Source organism: Neopsephotus bourkii, unplaced genomic scaffold (assembly GCF_033783945.1).
Source record: "Neopsephotus bourkii isolate Nb327-2 ecotype Australia unplaced genomic scaffold, CSIRO-AGI_Nbou_v1 NB_1417, whole genome shotgun sequence".
NCBI lineage: Eukaryota > Metazoa > Chordata > Aves > Psittaciformes > Psittacidae > Neopsephotus > Neopsephotus bourkii.
Window position 1 is genome coordinate 156,515 of NW_026901894.1, and position 18,941 is coordinate 175,455.

Consider the following 18,941-nt stretch of genomic DNA (forward strand, 5'->3'; position numbering starts at 1 on the left):
ACATCCTGAAACCTCTCACACACAGAGTACCGGGGACACGTCTGCCCTGAACTGTAACTACTCAGTTTTAAGGTGTCCAGTCCTATTCAGAAATACACTATTTATTTTCAAGTGAAGAAGAAACCTGATCGTGCATTTCCCAGAGGTGTCACTTCTGGTTTGCACTCCTCGCCAGGCTGAACTGCTGATCACAGCTGGGCTCAGATGCGCTTCTGCCACAGCCATTTTCAGGAAGCCCCTTTTCCATACGCTATTTTAAAGGTGTATTTTAGAACAGCCTTTTCAAATGACCATTAGAGCTCCACATAACAAAGCCATTAAGGAAACACCCTGGCAAACAGGCGAACCATCAAGATGAGTTAGAGGCAACCTTAGCTCTGTCCCCTGTGAATGCAAGAACACAATGCAACCCTGCTGCCCCATCCAGAGGCAGATGTTCTGTGGGTGTAGATTAGCATCACGTTACAGAAGTCAGTTGTGCTACGGCTGCTTTCCATCGAGAGAACCACCAGTGCACTTCTCCTCAGCATCAGATGTCTGTATGGTGTCACACACCTATGGAAGGACACCAGTGGAGTGGTGCAAAGCAGCGCAGCAGGCATCCCAGGGACTTGCAGCTTCACTAACACCAAGTCAAGTGCCTCCAGAACATTACCAGGTCACAGTCCTTAGCCAGAGATATTCCTTGGGGAAACATTCAGTTTCCTTTCTAACCCCACACTTCCAAACCCTACGGCCACCCTTCACAGAACAAGACTTCAGCAACAAAAAAACAAGCCTGAACAAAAAAATCCTCACTCTAAACCCCCAAACAAGTGAAAAAAAAAATGAGTATTTATTACGTTTCTAAAACTAACACAGCAAAAATAGCTTTCATATTTTCTTCACATGGTAACCTAGCCCCCCCGCCCCAAGTCCTCTTATTGTATTCACAGTCCTCAATTTAAAAGACCACGTAATAAAGCCATGACAGGACCTATCTGCAGAAGTGAAAAGCAATCAGAACAAACAGCACCATCGATGGCAAACCATCTCCATACTAACAGACCCCTGCATACGGACAACAAACATGCCTGTGGCAAAAAAGGGGTTTATTTATTGACTGACTTCCTATGACACAGCAAAGAAGATGAATGGGATGCCTGGATAACCTCTAGATCAATGACCTTCATGAGCAGCCAACTGCAGTTCGAGTCCCATGGAGCTATGGGACATGCACAGGAACACCACCTACTTTGGATCTCAGGTATTTCCCTGTGCATTTGTAAAAACAAAACCGATCTTTAGCACTTCATTCAAGTGGGTTCACAGCTTTGTTGAGGCTGTGTGCTCCTCCTACAATTACCAGCCAAAAAACTCAGACTTCAGACACTGCATTTGAAAGCTTCAGTTGTTTTAACAGCCAAACTATGCTTTTAAAACAGAGCTTTTCATGTCTGTTGCAGAGCTAGTAGGGACAAGAATCAGCGACACCTATAGGCTTTCTTGCTGCCTTCTGCATTGCTCTTCTCTCATTACATTCTATGGACTTGGATGTAAATGTGGAAGAAAAATCTTTATTAGGGAAAAATTCAATAGGAAGGAAATGTCTCCAAAAGAAACAAAGCATCTCAGTTGTGCCCCCTGCTTGTGCAACAAGAAAACCTAGTGCTTGCCAAAGCAGACTGCAGCTGGATCCAAAACACTGTTGATGGGTAAGTGAAGTTTATATACAGATACTGACAGTTAAACACCGACACTCCAGACTAATGAAGATACAGACATCCCTTTCTGTTGGACAGTACCTAACAATTTGTCTAGGGACTATAATCGAAGCCAAAGACAGCTTGCTTACTGTTTTAAAATACAGTATTTCATAGCACGCTGTTAAAGTGTCATCTGGTATTTAGATAGAGCATTAGATATCTAAGACAAAACAGGATGTGTCAGTTTAGATGAGCAATCCCACAAGGAATGACTATGATACTCATATAAAAACAACCTATGGATAAGCCCCTGGAATAGTAAGACAATAAAGTCTCCTACACCAGATCAACCAATGGGAAATGAGCTGACCCATCTAGAAATGATGCAGCTACCCTGTTTCTTATAGAAGAGACTCCAGGACTGGGTGACCATTTCCCCTACTCCATCCTCATCCCTGGGATGCTCACAAAGCAGTAAAAGACACAGCAAAACTGACACGGTCATTTTGAGTGCCAGTGTTCAGCACCTGACCACACTGAGAACCGATCCTCAGGAGAAAATCCATGTGCTGAAATAAACTGTGGGCATCACTGCACTCACCCCGTGGCTCTCAGAGGTCAAACAAACAGGGCAACTTACGTAGCTCTCCTACTTTCAGTATTTCACACAGCATCTTTGTCAGCTCAATGCTACTTCGGCCAAATGGGCACTCATGCTTGTCCTCTCGACTGCTGTTCTCCAGGACGATCTGAAGGAGGAAGCAAAATAGAAGATCAGTTTGAAGAACCCACGTGCTGAAGCACTGTCCTCCACATCCCACATGTGCAAGGTACACCAGGCCGAATTTAGGAACCTGTAATTGGAGGCTCTATCTTCAGAAACCAGATTAATGACCTCTGTCTGAGGCAGCCAGCAACACAGAAGCAGTGCTGCTCCATGGCCAGCTAGGAAGCTTTGCCATTCCTATGGAACGCTGCTGTTCTGCATCACCCCTGGCTTGGAGGAACTGCAGAAGAAGTCAAAGAGAAAGAAGGAGTTTCATTTCAAATTTGCCTTTTAAAGGCAATGAGGTATAATGATGCAGAGACATGAACGAACCTAGAAGGATATATAAAAAAACCTCAAAAAACATATCGGGATTCAGGCTCCAAAAAAGATCCAAGCGTCAAAACTCAAAAGGAAGCCCACAACAGAAGAGAACGTGCACATCTTCTCTATTATGGAAGAAACTTGTGCTGGTGTGCAGAACATTTCAGGAAACTATCACTCTTGCATCAAGCCCATGAATGCTGCAAAAGCAACTCAAGCAGAGCCTTTGTATTCTCTGCTGAGTGACACTGCAAAGTAAATGGGAGAAAAGAATCCCTTGCACATCCGCACACCCGATGAGTCCTGCTGTATCACACACAGCTGGATAACATCTTCCCCAGCACCACAAACCAAGAAGAGATTTCACTGTAGATGGAAAACTGAGTGGCAAACCCCATCCTAACCAGCTGCTGCCCAGCCTGGGCAGGAGGGACAGAGGAAGAAAAGGGATTTCAAAGGTAAGAGATTTTGCCAGCACCAGAGAACCTCAGAAGCTTTCTAAACCTTCCTGCACAAACAGATGTTCAGACACTGCTCTCTGCTTTCCTTCTGTCTCCCTAGCTCCCATCCTCACCACGTCCTTTTGCTGGTTGTGGGTTTGGGCTGGTTGGCTGGTTTAAATGGCTCAATTCTGGCAGCCATTTAAAGCAAAGGCAAAGACAGCTTTGCAAGAGGCTCCACGGCTGGACATCTTCACCCAAACCCAGGGGGAGAGCTGGAAGAGAAAACTGATGCCACACTGGATGCCAGCAAAACCCTTCTCTCCCTCCTCTCTCCCCAGGTCCTTGCTGTGACTGTTTCGTGTTCTCTTACACAAGTTAAATCCTTCACACAGCATGCCAAAGCCTCTTCACCAAGCATCTCTTTAACTCCTGCTGTACAAGGGGCAGCCTCCAGCCGATACCCTGCTCCCAACACATCACTCAGTGATTACAGAACCATGGAATGGTTTGGGTTGGAAGGGACCTTAACGCTCCTCCAGCTCCAACCCCTGCCACGGGCAGGGACCCCTTCCACTGGAGCAGCTTGCTCCAAGCCCCTGTGTCCAACCTGCCCTTGAGCACTGCCAGGGACGGGGTATGTAAATGGCTGGCCACTGTCTGTGTTACAAGAGCGGGCAATCACTTCATTCTGCTTTCCATTGGTGGTGTTTTTAAATCACCTTCAGACTTCCCACCGAAATCTAGAAAACCCTCAGGGCTATAACACATATTTGAGCTCTGTGACTTCCTCCTGGCCTTTCCCAACAGGGCAGCATCAGAACCGTGGTCACCGCTTTCCCAAGAGGAGCTGCTTTTCCTTCTCAATGTTTTAGGTTACATTACATATAATTGTTCTGTATCATCCCTGGATAACAGCTGCACCAAAACCACCCCTGCAGTTTCTGTACCACGCTGCTGCAACCACTGCTCAAGGAACATGTGAATATGATTTTGCATTCCGCATGAATCATCCTGCTTCGGACCGTGCTACACTTCCATACCCCAATGCAGGAGCAGCCCGAGCCCAGTGTGAAGCTGCGTCTCAACACCTCCCTGAGATTGCTTCTCCTGTTTTATGATTATTGTGGCTTATCTCCCACGCAATAAAACATAAAACCTGCCTATTGGAGCAGGGGGCTTTGACACAGATTTACATACAGCGGAGAAACACGGGTAATAAAATCAATGGAGAGGCAAAATGAAAGGGTAAGGCAAGCAGGCGGATCAGCATCCCCGCTCGCTTCTGGCAAATGCATTTTGTTGAGTTTCACATTAACCCGAGATATTAACATTTCATGAGCACATAAATATTTAATGGTGACACCCTATATGCATATAATGCCAGCCAGGATTACAGCAATCAATAAGAATGCCAGAGAAACAGTTAAGGCACTGTGTATTGCTATACAGCAAATTAAATGGCAATTTGAGTAATCAATATGTAAAGCAGCTTTGAAACGATCCTCAGGCCCGCTGTGCAGGCTCCATCTTTCAGTGTTTGCTGTGAGAAGCAAGGCAGAGCTGCCACGTCACCCTCCTCTAAGAAAGGAAGATGGAAGGCCCTTTACTCCATCGAAACATCTGCAGGCGATTTGGGCAGATAGGGATCTTGAGAACGGAACAGCGACGGTAAAAAGGGAAAGAGCAAGGGGAAAAAAGGGTTCTTATAAATACCCAAAGAGAAATGATTCCTGGTCTCGGCAACAGATTTCAGATTTACAACATTCATTATTGTATCTCTGATCTCTTTTCACGACTTCGCGACTCATATCCTGTGCCAAAGTCAAGTGCTATAAATACAGCTGCTAATGGCACGATTTTAATGTTATTTCCTCTATCACTCTGGTTATGAAGGAGAAATAAGCAGGGAATGGACATGTTTACTTCATAAACTGCTGAAAACAATAGCAGGGAAAGAAACATAGCACAGCTCTGGACTGACAACGCTTCCGTATGCCTCCAGAGCACACAGCTGACTGGATCCACGTTTCCATCACAACAGTGCTTTCACCAAGGAAAGGAAAGGACTGAGGAAGTCACGAAGCCCACACACAACCTTCCTTCAAACGGAGGTCTATCATTAATGCTCATGAAGTGGCTGCACCCTATTATCTTCCTCCGCCTCCCCCTCACAAATCCACAGTGAGCTGCACATCCACCAGACATTTCATAGGCGGCAGGTTAAATTTGCCTGGGGGAACCAAACACTTAAAGGCAGACATTGCAGGAGAGCCCTCGGCTCCACAGAATCAGAATCATTGAGGTTGGAAAACACCTTTAAGATCCTAAAATTCCAAGCGTTAACGCAGCACTGCCAAGGCCACCACCAACCCATGTCATTAAGTGCCGCATCCAGAGGTCTTCTTGAATGCTTGCAGGGCCGGTGACTGCAGCCCTGCCCTGGGCAGCCTGTTCCAATGCCTGAGCACCCTCTGGGGCAGGAATTGTTCCTCAGCTCCATCTAACCCTGCCCTGGTGCAGCTTGAGGCCGCTTCCTCTTGTCCCATCCCTTGTTCCTTGGGAGCAGAGCCCAGCCCCTCCTGGCCCCATCCTCCTGTCAGGCAGCTGTAGGCAGTGGTCAGGTCCCCCCTGAGCCTTCTCTTCTCCAGACTGAGCCCCCCAGGTCCCTCAGCCCTTCCCCATCACACTTGGGCTCCAGGCCCTGCACCAGCCCCGCTCCAGCCCCTCAATGTCTCTCTTGCAGTGAGGGGCCCAGAGCTGAACACAGGATTCGAGGTGCAGCCTCACCAGTGCCCAGTGCAGGGGCACAATCCCTGCCTGACCCTGCTGCTGCACAGGTGCTGGTACAGGCTGGGATGCTGATGACTTCTTGGCTATGTGGGCACAGTGCTGGCTCATGTTCCATCTTCTTCAGTCCTACCTCAACCCTGGTCTGCCTGGCTGCCCTTTGCTTTGCTATTAGAAATGTGCTGCTGGTTTTCCCTTGCTTTAGTCCTGCAAAGCTGCAGAATTGGGAATGTCCAACATGAAACACAGCTTCTAGTATGCTAGATGTTACACAGACAAAACCCAAACCCAGCTCACGGTACAACAGTACTAAATGCTGCAGACCCTCCTCTCTTCCTCTTGATCAATACTGTCCATGACCATGAGGCAAAGCAGGAACAACCATGATGTGTAACTCCCAACAATGTGAGGGGAAAAGGGAGGAAAACAGAGAAAACGAGTGAGAGCAGCACAGAATGAGAACAAACGTGGTACCACAAGAAGAATGAGACTGAACTGACCAGCAGCAGAGGAGAAAGGAAAAGATTTAAAAATGTTGTTAAAAATGCAAGGAGGTGAAGTATTTAGGAAATCAGCGTTATCCATTTTCTTGACATCTCCACAAATGGAACTCCGTAGCCTATTAAGGCATGGGAATTGGACAGCAGTTGCAGCAGAACGCAGCTCTGCACAGTCTGCACTGGTTTCCAGTTACCCGCTATACGTACGCCTCCTCTCTTACAAATTCCTGCTGCAAACTGAGGAGAAACGTTCCCCAATCACCAAGCAAAACCAAAGAGTGGCCAGAAAGAGAAATAAAGGCTTCATCGTGTTTCCCAAGGCAAGCATTTCAGGCAGCATTGGCAACAGTTGTATTTCTCCTGGGATTGAGCCAGGCTGAGGCACCCCAAAGTCAAAAGCCTTTTCAAGAAGGAGAAGGCAGCCCTCCAACATCCAATTGTCCAACAATGCTTTTAGAGAGCTACAGGGAAGAACATTCCTCCTTAGAAGAGATGCTGCTTTTAACAGCAAGCTCTTTTGTACTTCCCTCCCTTGTGTTATGATCAGTGGTGCTCAGCATCACTCAAAGAATGCTCACCTGCCTTTACAAGATACCTACCAAAGCCACGGGCAATGACATTAATTCAAGTGTCACGCCAACATCACAGATGCTTAATTTTCCACATTTGACTACCATGGGCTTAAAAATCTGCATCAGCTTCAGTATTTATACCTGTTCTTAATAAACTCAAACGCTTCCTCATCATCATCATCCAGGAAGATGAAACCACCAGACAGGAATACTCCCCTTTCACTGGGAAGGAATATCAACTCGCCTTAATCCCCCACGTTAAAGATGGAACTGGCTCAAAGTACACTGCCCACAGCAACTGCAGATGTAATTCTCAGATTACTGAAACAACCTCAGAGCTTGGCAATGGAATAGATTCATTGGGATTAGGAAGCAAAGACAGAAGTGAAAGGCAAGACCCACTACAGCTGCACCAATGCTTACACTAAATCCCACAGCAGGCAGTCAAGAAGCGCTGCTGCACTATTAAAAAGGAGCATTTCCCCAGACCTACTTTGCAGTTCTGTCTAAAGCAATCCTGCATTAATATGGAACAAGCTTTCTAGCAGTCTGCTGTAGGTTCCCATCAAGAGGTTCAGAGTGCTAGTTAGTAAAGGCAGTAAAGGCAGTAAAAACCCAAAATGAAAAGTCAGGCAGCACTCTAATATCCCAGAACTGCAGGGATGCTCTTCATTTTCTTCACACTGCTTTTCCTTTTTCTAAGCCTCCTTATCACATACTGTAGGCTTCACCCTTCTGCCTCCATTTAGATGCCTTAAATATCTCTAGGAAGCAAATCCTAAGGATATGCTTCCCAAGAAGGATAAGGCACTCTGCTGCAGACAGTTCCCATTCACCCTCTTCATCACTGTTACTTTCTTGCTAAGGCAGCTTGTCATTTGCTTCAAACTTCAGCAGCAGTGTCCTTCCAAGAGCCTTCCCTCAGCACTGTCCCCTCTAAGCTGCCTTTTTATCTTCATTACTTTACTCCCAATTTCCTACGCTTCCTCTCTTCCTTATCTCAGCCTTCCTTCACATTCCTGAGACATTACAGACATTCCTCATGGCAAAACTAAAGCCAAGCAACAACTACCTCTGCCTTCCTCAGGAAGGCACTAGAACTGCAGTTTAAGCTGAGATTTGAGAGAAGAGCTGAGGACATGTAGCTACAGGACAATGTGAAGCACCAGACATTGAGTCCTGATGTGCACAACTATGAATGAGCACCTGGGCGGGTAACCAGGAGGAAGGCACAGTGCCCACACTATGGCAAAACAGTCAGGAGACAGTGACACACTCATACAGGACAACAGGGAAAAGCAACTGGTTATTGTTATGTCGTTATCCAGTAGCACGTGGGTAAGAGGGTCCATTCAAACTGCCAAGGTGTTTGACTGCAGCCATAAAATGCTTCTAACAAAGATCTCTCCCCAGATTTCTCACAGGCCACCTTTAGGTACTGGTATCTGAGTGGAAGGTAGGGGCAGAGAATGGAAAGAGAAGACAAGACCACACTAAACGGCCTGGGAACCACCAGCCTCTGGCAATTAGGTCTTGTGTGGAAAGCCTCACTCCTTCAAGAGATGCATCAGGACGACTCGTGTAACAAAGCTCATTTTTCTCCTTAATTTTAGCAGAAGGGAAATAAATTACATCTTCTTTCCTATCATTCCTGCAAGAAAAATGGCCTGGCAGAAATCAAGCTCAGTTTTCCCTCAGAAAATGCTGGGGTTAAGTTAGAGGACTCCTGTGTGATGAGGCCAGAAGGAGCAGGCACGAGGAGTCTTTGTGAAGCGGCGGACGGATGCGTAGGCAGCCTCCTGTGCAAGAACCGCTCGGGTTACGGCAGTGCACGGCAGACAGCCTGACTGTGACTCAACCCATGGCAGCTCTGAGAGGTCCCTGCAGGATGCCAGCAGTCTCCTTGCCCGCACGCACAAACAGCACCTGCTCCTCCACTGCGACTCCTGAAAGCGGCACAAGGGGCAGGAGGCTCCTCAATCCCCACAGCTTCAGGAGCTGCTGGGGAGGAAGGGTCTCTGCATCGCAGCTGCGGGAATCAGCTCCGGGTCGGCACAAGCAAAGGGAAGGGGATTTTCTACTACAGACCCTAAACCAGCTCCACGTTCAATTTGCACATAGTCAAAACAAGCCTTGGTGCGAGCAAAGCTCAAGCGTCGCTTTGATCTGCAACGTTTTCATAGCTTGAAGTATTTGCTTTAAATACAAGAATGGAAAATGTAGACGCGTGCCATTAAATACTGCACCCATCATTCACAACAACGTAATGGCAATGGACCCATTATGAAACACACCAAGGGATCAGTAAGCCCAACTACACAGCATGGATTTCAACACTGGTTTCCCAGCCTGGTGACAGTATTACAAACAGAAAATTCCACATTCACTATCTAACACATATCTGTATGAAACAGATAAAATCAGTTGGAAATGGGATAATGCTTCTCTGCTACAGATGAGAGACTTGAATTACAGGATACAGTAAAAGTATCTCTTTCCAAGGAACGCTTATTGTTTTCCCTACACATATCAAGAACGTACTAATCTAATAAATGGCAGAGAATTTGGCACGAACTTGGGTAGCCAGCTGGGCAGGATCCAAATAGGTGGAGAGCCAATGCTCTAAGTCTAGAGAGCTGCCAAGTTTATTTGCAGTTTCTGTCCGAAGCACCATTCTCTTGTGCTTAAACAAAACAAGGGAACACAGGACGTGTCTTCTCAAGGCAGAATCTCACCCCAGAGAAGCACTGAGACCTGCTAGAATGTGGCTACTCATAAGTGCACAAGGAAAATATTGACAAGTCACCAAAAGCAAATTCATTAGAATGAGAAATGTGGACCCCACCGGAGACAATATCATACAGGACTTCTCTGGGACTCTGCTCACCTACTGTGAAAACCAGGAATCTCCTAGTAAAGCCCCACTCTCCCTCCAGACGAAGGTTATGCTAGCACTATTGTTAAGATGCCTGCGTGGAAAATGTAAAATAAGGGAATGTTTCAATGGTGGCTTATCAGCAGCTAAGTTGTAGTTGCTGTAAATTCAGTTTGTCCAATAGCATCTGCTCGCTCTTGCCTGGAAACACTCTTAAAACCAGACAAGATCCCAGAGGAACGGCAGTCTGCTCCCGGATGGAGCACGAGCTTTGATTTTGCTGCCTGCTATCAAGAACACCCAAATGAACACTGACTGCACATAGAGCCATCAACCTATCAAAACTGCAGAGCTAGTGCGTCCACAGAAGCATCCCAGGCACAGACACAGCACACAGGACAACAAGCATCAAACTCCTCTTTCGGGGTTACAAACAGAAGGAGTGCTCCATTTTGGACCCTTTAGCTTCACTTCATAGCAAATTAAATGATACCATTATTTCGAATCGGTACCAGCAAACTGAAGCGTGTGCACAGAAAAACCAAGATCAGGCAAATGAATACACACCTACAAACACATCTGCAACCAAATATTTCAGTTTCATGTATTTAAACCTCTCTCCCCATCATATCTCGAAAAGAAAATGGATCTGAATAGTCTTGTGTCATCAATTCCCAAACAAATCGATGACAGAGCACCAATAAACAGGGCTACCAACAGCAGAGGTGGCGTAAGTGATTCCATAGGAAGGTTTTTCCTCAGACCCTTTTTACACCCCGGGAAGTGTCGAAGGCCCACTGCTGCCAGTTACCAGTAAGATCTCAAGATGTCTGCACTGAGCAAAGCCTGGTTTAAATGGTAACTTCTGATTTTAGTTCTAAAATTAGGAGAAGGTGAAGCTGAAGCCGTTTTGGAAAGGAGCAAATTGAAGCAGGGGAAACACACGACTTGTCTGCTCCATAAGAACAAAGCACCCAAAAAGATTATCTGTCACAAAGCTCTATTCCAATCATTTTCTTCACTGTTAACTTTAATTATACACTCTGTCTGTCCTGTAATTATGGAGCTTGGGAAGCTGCCAATTATTTCCTGTGGAAAATTTCTTACGTTTCGTGCAGAGATTCCATATGACTTCCATCAATGCATGCCATGGACTGTGTCACCTTTAAAAGCAAGGCCTCTGATGACAGCAATTGATTATTTAAGTGGAACATGAAAGAAATGCAATGCCCCTGATAGCATCAGACAACTAATGAAGAAGAGGAAGTAAAGCTCACTCCACAGAAAACTAATTCAATAGGAAACATGTTCAAAACTCAAAATGACAGCTAAGGACACCACACAGTCAAAGAGAACAGGGATTTGCTTCCCTTCCTCTACACAACCTTTCTGTGGGATGCTACAGTCCTATTGTACACTACAAAAAGCCAAGATTCAAACTCAATTAACCCAATGCCTAAACACTGCATTGATCTGAAGGAGACAGCAAGGAAAGAAGGCATTACTGTAACTTCAGCAGCAAGTACCTAACAGGAAAAGGTGAATGAGAGAAATGAGAAGCAGGCAGGAAAGAATCAAACAGGCAGAAGAAGTTTGGTTATTTCTGTTTCACCACACAGCACTCACGTTTTCACCTTGTAACGCCTCCTGCTTTCAAGATGCAGTTACTCATCTGCTCTACTGCCTCATACCTGCATTCTTCAACACACTGCCATTGTACTGACTCTTCCGACAAGTACTTTTGTTGTTCTGAAGCCTCAAAGTGAAGGGCACTTCAGTTTCAGACATCCTTCCCACCTAAGTCATGTATTATGCAAATTACTTCTAAGTAGAATCACTTATGAGAGGCAGAACAAGGAATGAAAAGGGAAGAGATTATTTATTGCTTATCTTCTCACTTCTCCTTCCCCATTTCTCTCAGTAACACAAGAAGATGCTTGACAAACGGCTATACTAAGGAATTCACAGGTCAGACTGCAGTGATTTGTGCTGTCTATTAAACTGCCAATGCACTCAGGGAGACCATCACGACCTCCTGATAGTGACTTTGCTTCAAATACCACATTCTGTCAGGAGAAACTTCATATTTTCCAAGTTTGTTTCAAAACACCTCTGGTCTCCAGTCTCCGTTTTTAACTGCTGCACAGCACAGACATTATCCCAAGGCACCACAATCAACTGCACTGCAAAGGGCCAAGATGAAAATAACCTCTCCTCTTAGAGCCACAGTATTGCCTAGCATCAAGAATGGAAGGAGAGAAAAGAGCTCCTGCCAAACAAGTTTTTCAGTATGCAGTATTGCTTGTCCAGATAATTTCTTGTGGAAACTTAACCTTGACCACAAAGAGAACTTTTGTTAGGATCTAAGAGTAGAAGAAATGCATCTGACAAAACAAGCAAGGTCAACAGGCTGTGCAAGCAGAGCAAGCTGGGGGTGTGGGAACTCTGGGAGCCAATGGCCATGAAGAAGAGGGGTGATGTTAGATCTGAAATAAGAAACTCAAAATGAGAAGGAAGCAGGCGTATCAGGAGTCACAGGAAACTGCTGTACACCGGCTGGGAAATCAAGGAGATTAAAAGGGAAAATCAGGTGTCTTTTGCAATCAAAGACTAGCAGTGCTGCAGGAGCTGCACAGCACCATTCATCTCAGAGGTGTTCAGCACGCTGCCAACATGGCAAGGTGGAGCACTGGAGATCAGTGAGCCACCATGCCAGCAATGCTTGTGTAAGAATTACTCAGAACTACTTAGGAAAGACGGGTAGGCTAACACATTCCCAAAGCACGTTACCAGTGCCCAAAGCAGCTTTGGGCAAGCAGTTTAGCCTGAGCATGCTTCAGTATGGCAATTCCAGTGTCCATGTATTCTTTCTCAGGTGGAAAATACATGAGGCACGCCAGAACTAGACAAGAACAAGAGCAGGCATCTCTAAACGACAACAGAAAATCTCAGTAACGAAGCAGCGAAACCCCTGCATTACAGAAACAGAGCAGAGCCAGCAGCAAGGTCCCTTCTAAAGAGCGGCTCATTACACGCTACACTGACCCCCATCTTTAAGACAGCATTTGCGACACGAAAACAAACCCTAAGAAGCCTGGAGAGATGTCAGTGAAAGCTCTGCTTCAGCAGCTCTGCGTCCCCAGTCGTCTCTCAATGCTTTCCAACCCCCATAAAACACGACTGTCTCTTCTGGGAGCACGGGCTGCCCCTAACTAAGTCCATTCTCCAAAATCAGCGTTTTCAGAGGAAGCCTATGAAGTAGCATGGGCCAGATCTTGCCAGATTTTAATGAGATACAACCACCAATTCTCTCTGTATGCACAAACCCACTATTTGGCATAGTTTAGCCAGTGAGTGAAACAGCCCTGAGTTTCAGGGATTTACAGGGGTTGAGAAATACTGCTGTACTGCATGCTGCCACAGTTTAACACTTTTTGCTAGACTCAGACTGAGAAAGATATATTAAAAGAGCAAACCTTGTGGCCTCCTGTCATGTCCACGTATCAAGCTGGCCTGGATATCAGCAGGCCCTTTACAAACCTATTTGAGCCCTGACACTAATCTACTTGGAGCACAAACTAGTTGATAATGAGTATTAAAAGGTCACTCTTCACTTTTTAGCAGAAATAGACTGGAAATCATCCCTACTATCTCAAACTCTGACCTTCTAGACTATCCTCTGCTCCCGTCCGTGTTCACCAGCTTCATGCTTGGCAAACATCTGATTTCTATAAAGGTCAGGAAAAGTTCCATTCAGAGGCAGGTATTACTCAGCTGTACACCGCTTCTTGTGAGGATGCAACACATCACTTCCTACATTTGCTGTTTCAAGGGTAGCTGAAGTGGAGCAGTCAGGGGGCAGGAACAGGTTGTACAAATGAATCGTGATGCTTCTTACCTATTTCTTCTCCAAGCATTTCCTCACTACTGTTTTGCAGTGCTCATCCTAACTCTCAGGACACTGCCAACTCAGTCACTCTCCCAAGCATTTGCTCATCAAAGCCCCATTTCCACAGAAAACCCTGATAGATGTTGGTAGACTTAGAGCAGGGCAGAGAACTGGGCACAATCCCTCATTTGTGAGCTTATGGGCACCCATCACACATCTGAAAAAGTTCATCTCCCTTCTCTTTGTAGGTCTAAGCAAAAAGTTATAGTGGGGAAAGGTAGCATCTGTAATGTTTGACTCAGCAGTGACAGAGCAGGCAGCTGTACAGCTTTCTCCCCAGTCTTTTACAGACTTACACCGTGTTTTAGTGTTACTTGGTTTGGCTTCCTAGAGCTTGCTGTTAATGAGATCAGAGTTCTGCACCTCCTCTTCAAAGTCAGCTGCAAACAGGACATAACCACTCCAAACAGGCAACTTCACAGACCTCAAAGATGAGAAGGAGCCTTACCCGTATATAAGCATCCTGGTGATGTTTAGCAAAGTACAGCATGTTGTCGAGGGCCAGCATTCCTGGAGGGGTCTGTGTAAAGTCCATTGCAGGGTTTACATGGTTCTGTAAAGAGATAACAAGTGGACTCGATTAGCATCTGCACAAGAGCTATGAGCTCCCCAGTGATGCGCACCATGCAGCAGGCAGCTGCTGCGTCGACAGTCCAGCAACAGAGCTCTTTTTACTGAACAGAAGCCTCTTAACAAGGAAACAGTCCATGCCTTTAAAGTTAAAAGCCAAATGCAAACACTATGAGGTTGGCAAGTCAGTCATTCACTTCTGTGGCTGCAGAATGGAGTTTCCCAAAGGTTGAGTGTGTCAGAAGCATGGATCTCCCACATCTTTCATGGCAGAGACACACCTCAGGTGTACTACATACTAAAAGCACTGTTTACATGAAAATGCAGCTCTATACACAAACAGCCACCAAACCACCTCTTTATACAACTGCTCTGGATTGATTTCTAATAAACCACAATAAGGAGAAAAAGCTACTAGATTCCAAAGCTGTATTAAGTCTATTGGATCTCGTGTACTCCTGAACACACAGGGCCTCAGACAAAAGTGCATGAAATTAAACAGATTCTTCTGTGGAATTCAGGTAAATTTTCGGTTACATTCTGAATCTATGAATCTCAACTATGGAACCAGTGAATGAACAGACCGACTCCAACCAAAATCTGTGATCTTCCACACGCACATACCAATTCCAAATGTTCAGTTCCACAGGCTACATCAAAAACCACATTCGCTCACAATATCCATCAACCCAGTCCCACCTTTAGACAGGATGGAATTCAATGTACATTAGAGTGAGCTTCACACGGTTCATGGTTTGGATATGAACACCTGACTGGCTGCAGACAGGCTTGAGAAGCTTCTCTTGAAGCTGCTCAGAGAAACAAAGGCTCCATCCTTAGTGGAGCGTGTCTCCATCAAAAAAAGCCTATCGCTGGCTGTGTTCTTTTATCAGTCCCACCTTTGCAACGTCTCCAGCTCCACTCATCACCCTGACACAGGGAGATTTCCCTTGTTGCTTTATGATGGCGTTTCCCTTCCACAGGACCCAGCTGACAGACACTTTAGAAGTGTATTTACTATCAGAAAATTGCCTGGTGCGGATCAGCACAGATTTCTTCCACCATCAGTCTAGCTCAGACCTACCATACAGCTTCTGCTGTGTGTTCAGGGCCTGACCCACCCACCTCATTGACAAAAGCATGGCCTTTACTACTTTGCCCTCCCGATGAATCTGTCAGGCCATAACACTGTAGAAATCTGAGACTTGATTCTCTCGCCTGTCTTACCTTCAGGTGTCTGACAGGTGGGGTTTAGCCAGGCAATAATGCACAGTCACAAGAAAGGTCAGACATATTTGAAAGCCAAAATGATCCATTAAAGCTGCTGCAACTTTATGAGGGAGACAAAGGTCTGGGGCTGAAAAGGCATGCACAACCTGTTCCTTTTATACCTCCAGCTTCTGAGAACAGCTGTACCAGCAAAACCATCACAGGCTTATCATTTTGCAATAGGGAATCAAGAGGGTATCTGGAATCCTAGGTTTCACTGGGAAATATCTAGGCAGCAGATGTATCAGAAGGGTGGGAAAACAACAGGCTTACTGAGTTGTGCTTTCCAAAACCTCCTTTTTAAAAAACATTGAAATGAAGATTCCAATATTCACCTGAGGGATGAACAAAAGCCCTTCGCAGCTATATCCCCACCTCAACCTTCCATCTTCCACGTGCGATACATTCATCAGTCAGAACATTGAAAATCAGATCCAGACTGCAACACACACGAGACCAACAGACCTCAGCTTCTGGGATGAGAAAACTTCCCTTCCCACCAGCTTCATGCATCCCAGAAAGAGCAGCAAAAAGCTGTCAACAAGGAACTGGTTTTACACGTTTGCAAGCAGAACTTCAGCACAGGGCTGCACCTACTCTCTTCACCCCCATGCTATAGCACAGGCAGACTATACTTGGATAAACACCTGGCAAGCAGATAAGAGCATCAAGACCCATCTACCTTTCTCCAGCTATTAAAACACCAGCACTCATTTCACTAGCAGCAGGACACTGAAATAAAAGACTCACCTACTGCTGCTTGAACAGTTCTTTTCCTGCATCCCATTCTACATCTCAAATTGTACAGAAACAGTGACCAAAACCAGTGAGGGCAGAAGAAATCTCACCACATTTAGTAAGGATGACTCATTTTGTCTCATGCCATCACTACTAGTGCTGTGTTCAACCAGAAAAGCCATCTCTCCATCACTCACTACCTTTTTAGTAAGTCAAGCCTATCAAACCAGCTATTTTCAGTTGTTTGTTTCAAATGCTCCTGTGACTTTGGATCCCAGGATAACCAGAGCATGATCTGCATCTCTGTTAAGTCTGCTACCTGGATATAGGCCAGCTGGTAATAGCTGAGGAACCACAAGACAGCTCTGGCATGTATGAAGTCATACATTATCTTCCAATTAGTCTTCACATTCAAGAATCCCAACTTCTTTATTCCCTTCTTTCTTCCTCCCTCTCCCTAAAAACATCCTTTTCTTAACAGACTGAATGCTTGTGGTTGAAATATTAACTTATTGAGAGTAGGTTGAGAAGTGAGATACAAAGCTAAATTATCTAAAATGCCACAGTGAATAATTCAGAAGTACCCAAACGCCCTCACCTACAACATCAATTATTAAATACACGGAACACAACGCCTGGGGCATAACAGCTGCATCTGTTTGGTATAAAGCCTACTGCATTTTGCTCTTTACAAAAAACCAGGAGTAAGAAATACAAATGGAACAGATTGGTTACCTTCAAATTTTCAGATAATTTTGGTTGGGGTTTTTTTGTACACCAGACTAATATCTACGCATCCCTCAGCTTCACTCTCCGTGTGGTATCTTATAGCTTAAGCTTTTATACCGTACATGTTAACGTTATCAAACCCATCAAGAATTTGTTAGCCAGCTTAGAGGGTACTGTGGGAGTGAAAATTCACTCTTTTGGGTAAGACGTAAACCCCAAACCACGTCTGTTTATGCCATTTGAAAAGAGTAAGTAAATAAATCACGTGGCGGGTTGCACAGGATTACTCTGGATTAATTCCAGTGCAGTAATTACATTCTGGCAAGCTGGCATCCTCCTGCAGTCTTCGCTGTGTAAAGCTCTCTTCTCCATCCTGAATGGCTCCACTGTCTTAATTCAGGCTTCCAGGGCAATCCCTGAAGGATGTACAGAACGTGTCCTCACACCGAGATGCCCCATCGCAGTAATGGTGTACTGTCTGTAGATAGCTGATGATGGAATAAGCAACACCCATTCCTTACCCTATGCCTAACAACATGCGAATATGCTGAAGCACAGAAACCATGAAATTCCCTGCATCCCTAGCCTATTACAGTACAGATTTATTTCTGTCTTGACACATATTGATAACTTATCACAGATTTTGCATCAGTGCTATGTGCAGCTGTCTAAATCAGTTGACAAGTCATGCCAGTTTGTCCTGAAAGCAGCTTGCAGTACATGCTAGACCTGGTAATAGCTATTCTACATACAAGAGCAAACTTCTGTTTTCCCAACCCCAAAGCAGCGTAGGTGAAATGCTATTCTGTACGCCTCACTTCTGTACGTTTGTATGACAAAAACACTACAGAAGCTCCCAGGGAGTAGAAGAGCTGATGATGGAGGAACTTCAGAACATCTGAAAAGGAAAAGTCCAACTGAAGTGGTGTCAATCTAAAATGAATCCTCTCAAAACTGGTCACAAGGATATTCACAGTGAATGACAAAGTGATAAACTTACATTAGAACTATCGACTAGCACACAACCTTACCATTTACCCCTTCCCTAAATAATCCTGAAGCTCCACAGGCAAAATGTTCCCATCTGTTCATTTACACAAGAGTTACAAATATGAGAAAATGCTACATCAAAAAAACAACCAAAACCCCCACAAGCAGTTGGGAAGAGGTGATCAGCTCCAATTCTTAACGAGGAAGTAATTTTGTCTTTCCATTTAACAGCTCCGCATTCAAAGAGACGATGATGCACACAACTTTGACCGTCTGATTTAATGAGATAGAACAGTGACTTGGGACTTTTCAACCTCTCTGTATTCAATCAAATGAATAATGAAAATTAAGTATTTTAAATTAAAATTAAATAAATTAAATTTAACTGAAAACTCAAGCTATCACAGAATAGTTTGGGTTGGAAGGGACCTTCGAAGATCATCCTAGTCCAACCCCCCCAGCAATGATCAGGGACATAAGAAAGCAAGAACCAACAAACTGAACAGAATGAAAATGGATCTGGAGGATCTCTGGATTTAAATAAAGTAACAATTATAAAAACATGGTGTACCTCGAGTCGGAAGTATCCGATATATCAACTATATCTGCTATATCAAAGATATGGCTGCAACTGCTCTACCTCTGAAAGAGCACGCAGAAAGCCTTTTCAGGTACTTGCAGTGCAAGTCACTTAAATCACATCCCCACTACCCCAAGCACATGCAAATAACTCCAGGACAGTTC

At 45.1% G+C, this 18,941-nt stretch overlaps 1 protein-coding gene across 2 annotated transcripts in view; it reads right to left on the reverse strand.

Moving 5' to 3' along the window:
• The window catches only part of ELMO1 (engulfment and cell motility 1), a 223,971-nt gene that overhangs the window by 132,839 nt on the left and 72,191 nt on the right, over positions 1 to 18,941 (reverse strand). For both annotated transcript variants that reach the window (XM_061367972.1, XM_061367971.1), the window contains 2 exons: positions 14,350 to 14,454; positions 2,326 to 2,434 (listed from right to left, as the gene is read on the reverse strand). In XM_061367972.1, the coding sequence (XP_061223956.1) occupies positions 2,326 to 2,434; positions 14,350 to 14,454 (214 nt within the window). The remainder of the gene's footprint in view (positions 1 to 2,325; positions 2,435 to 14,349; positions 14,455 to 18,941) is intronic.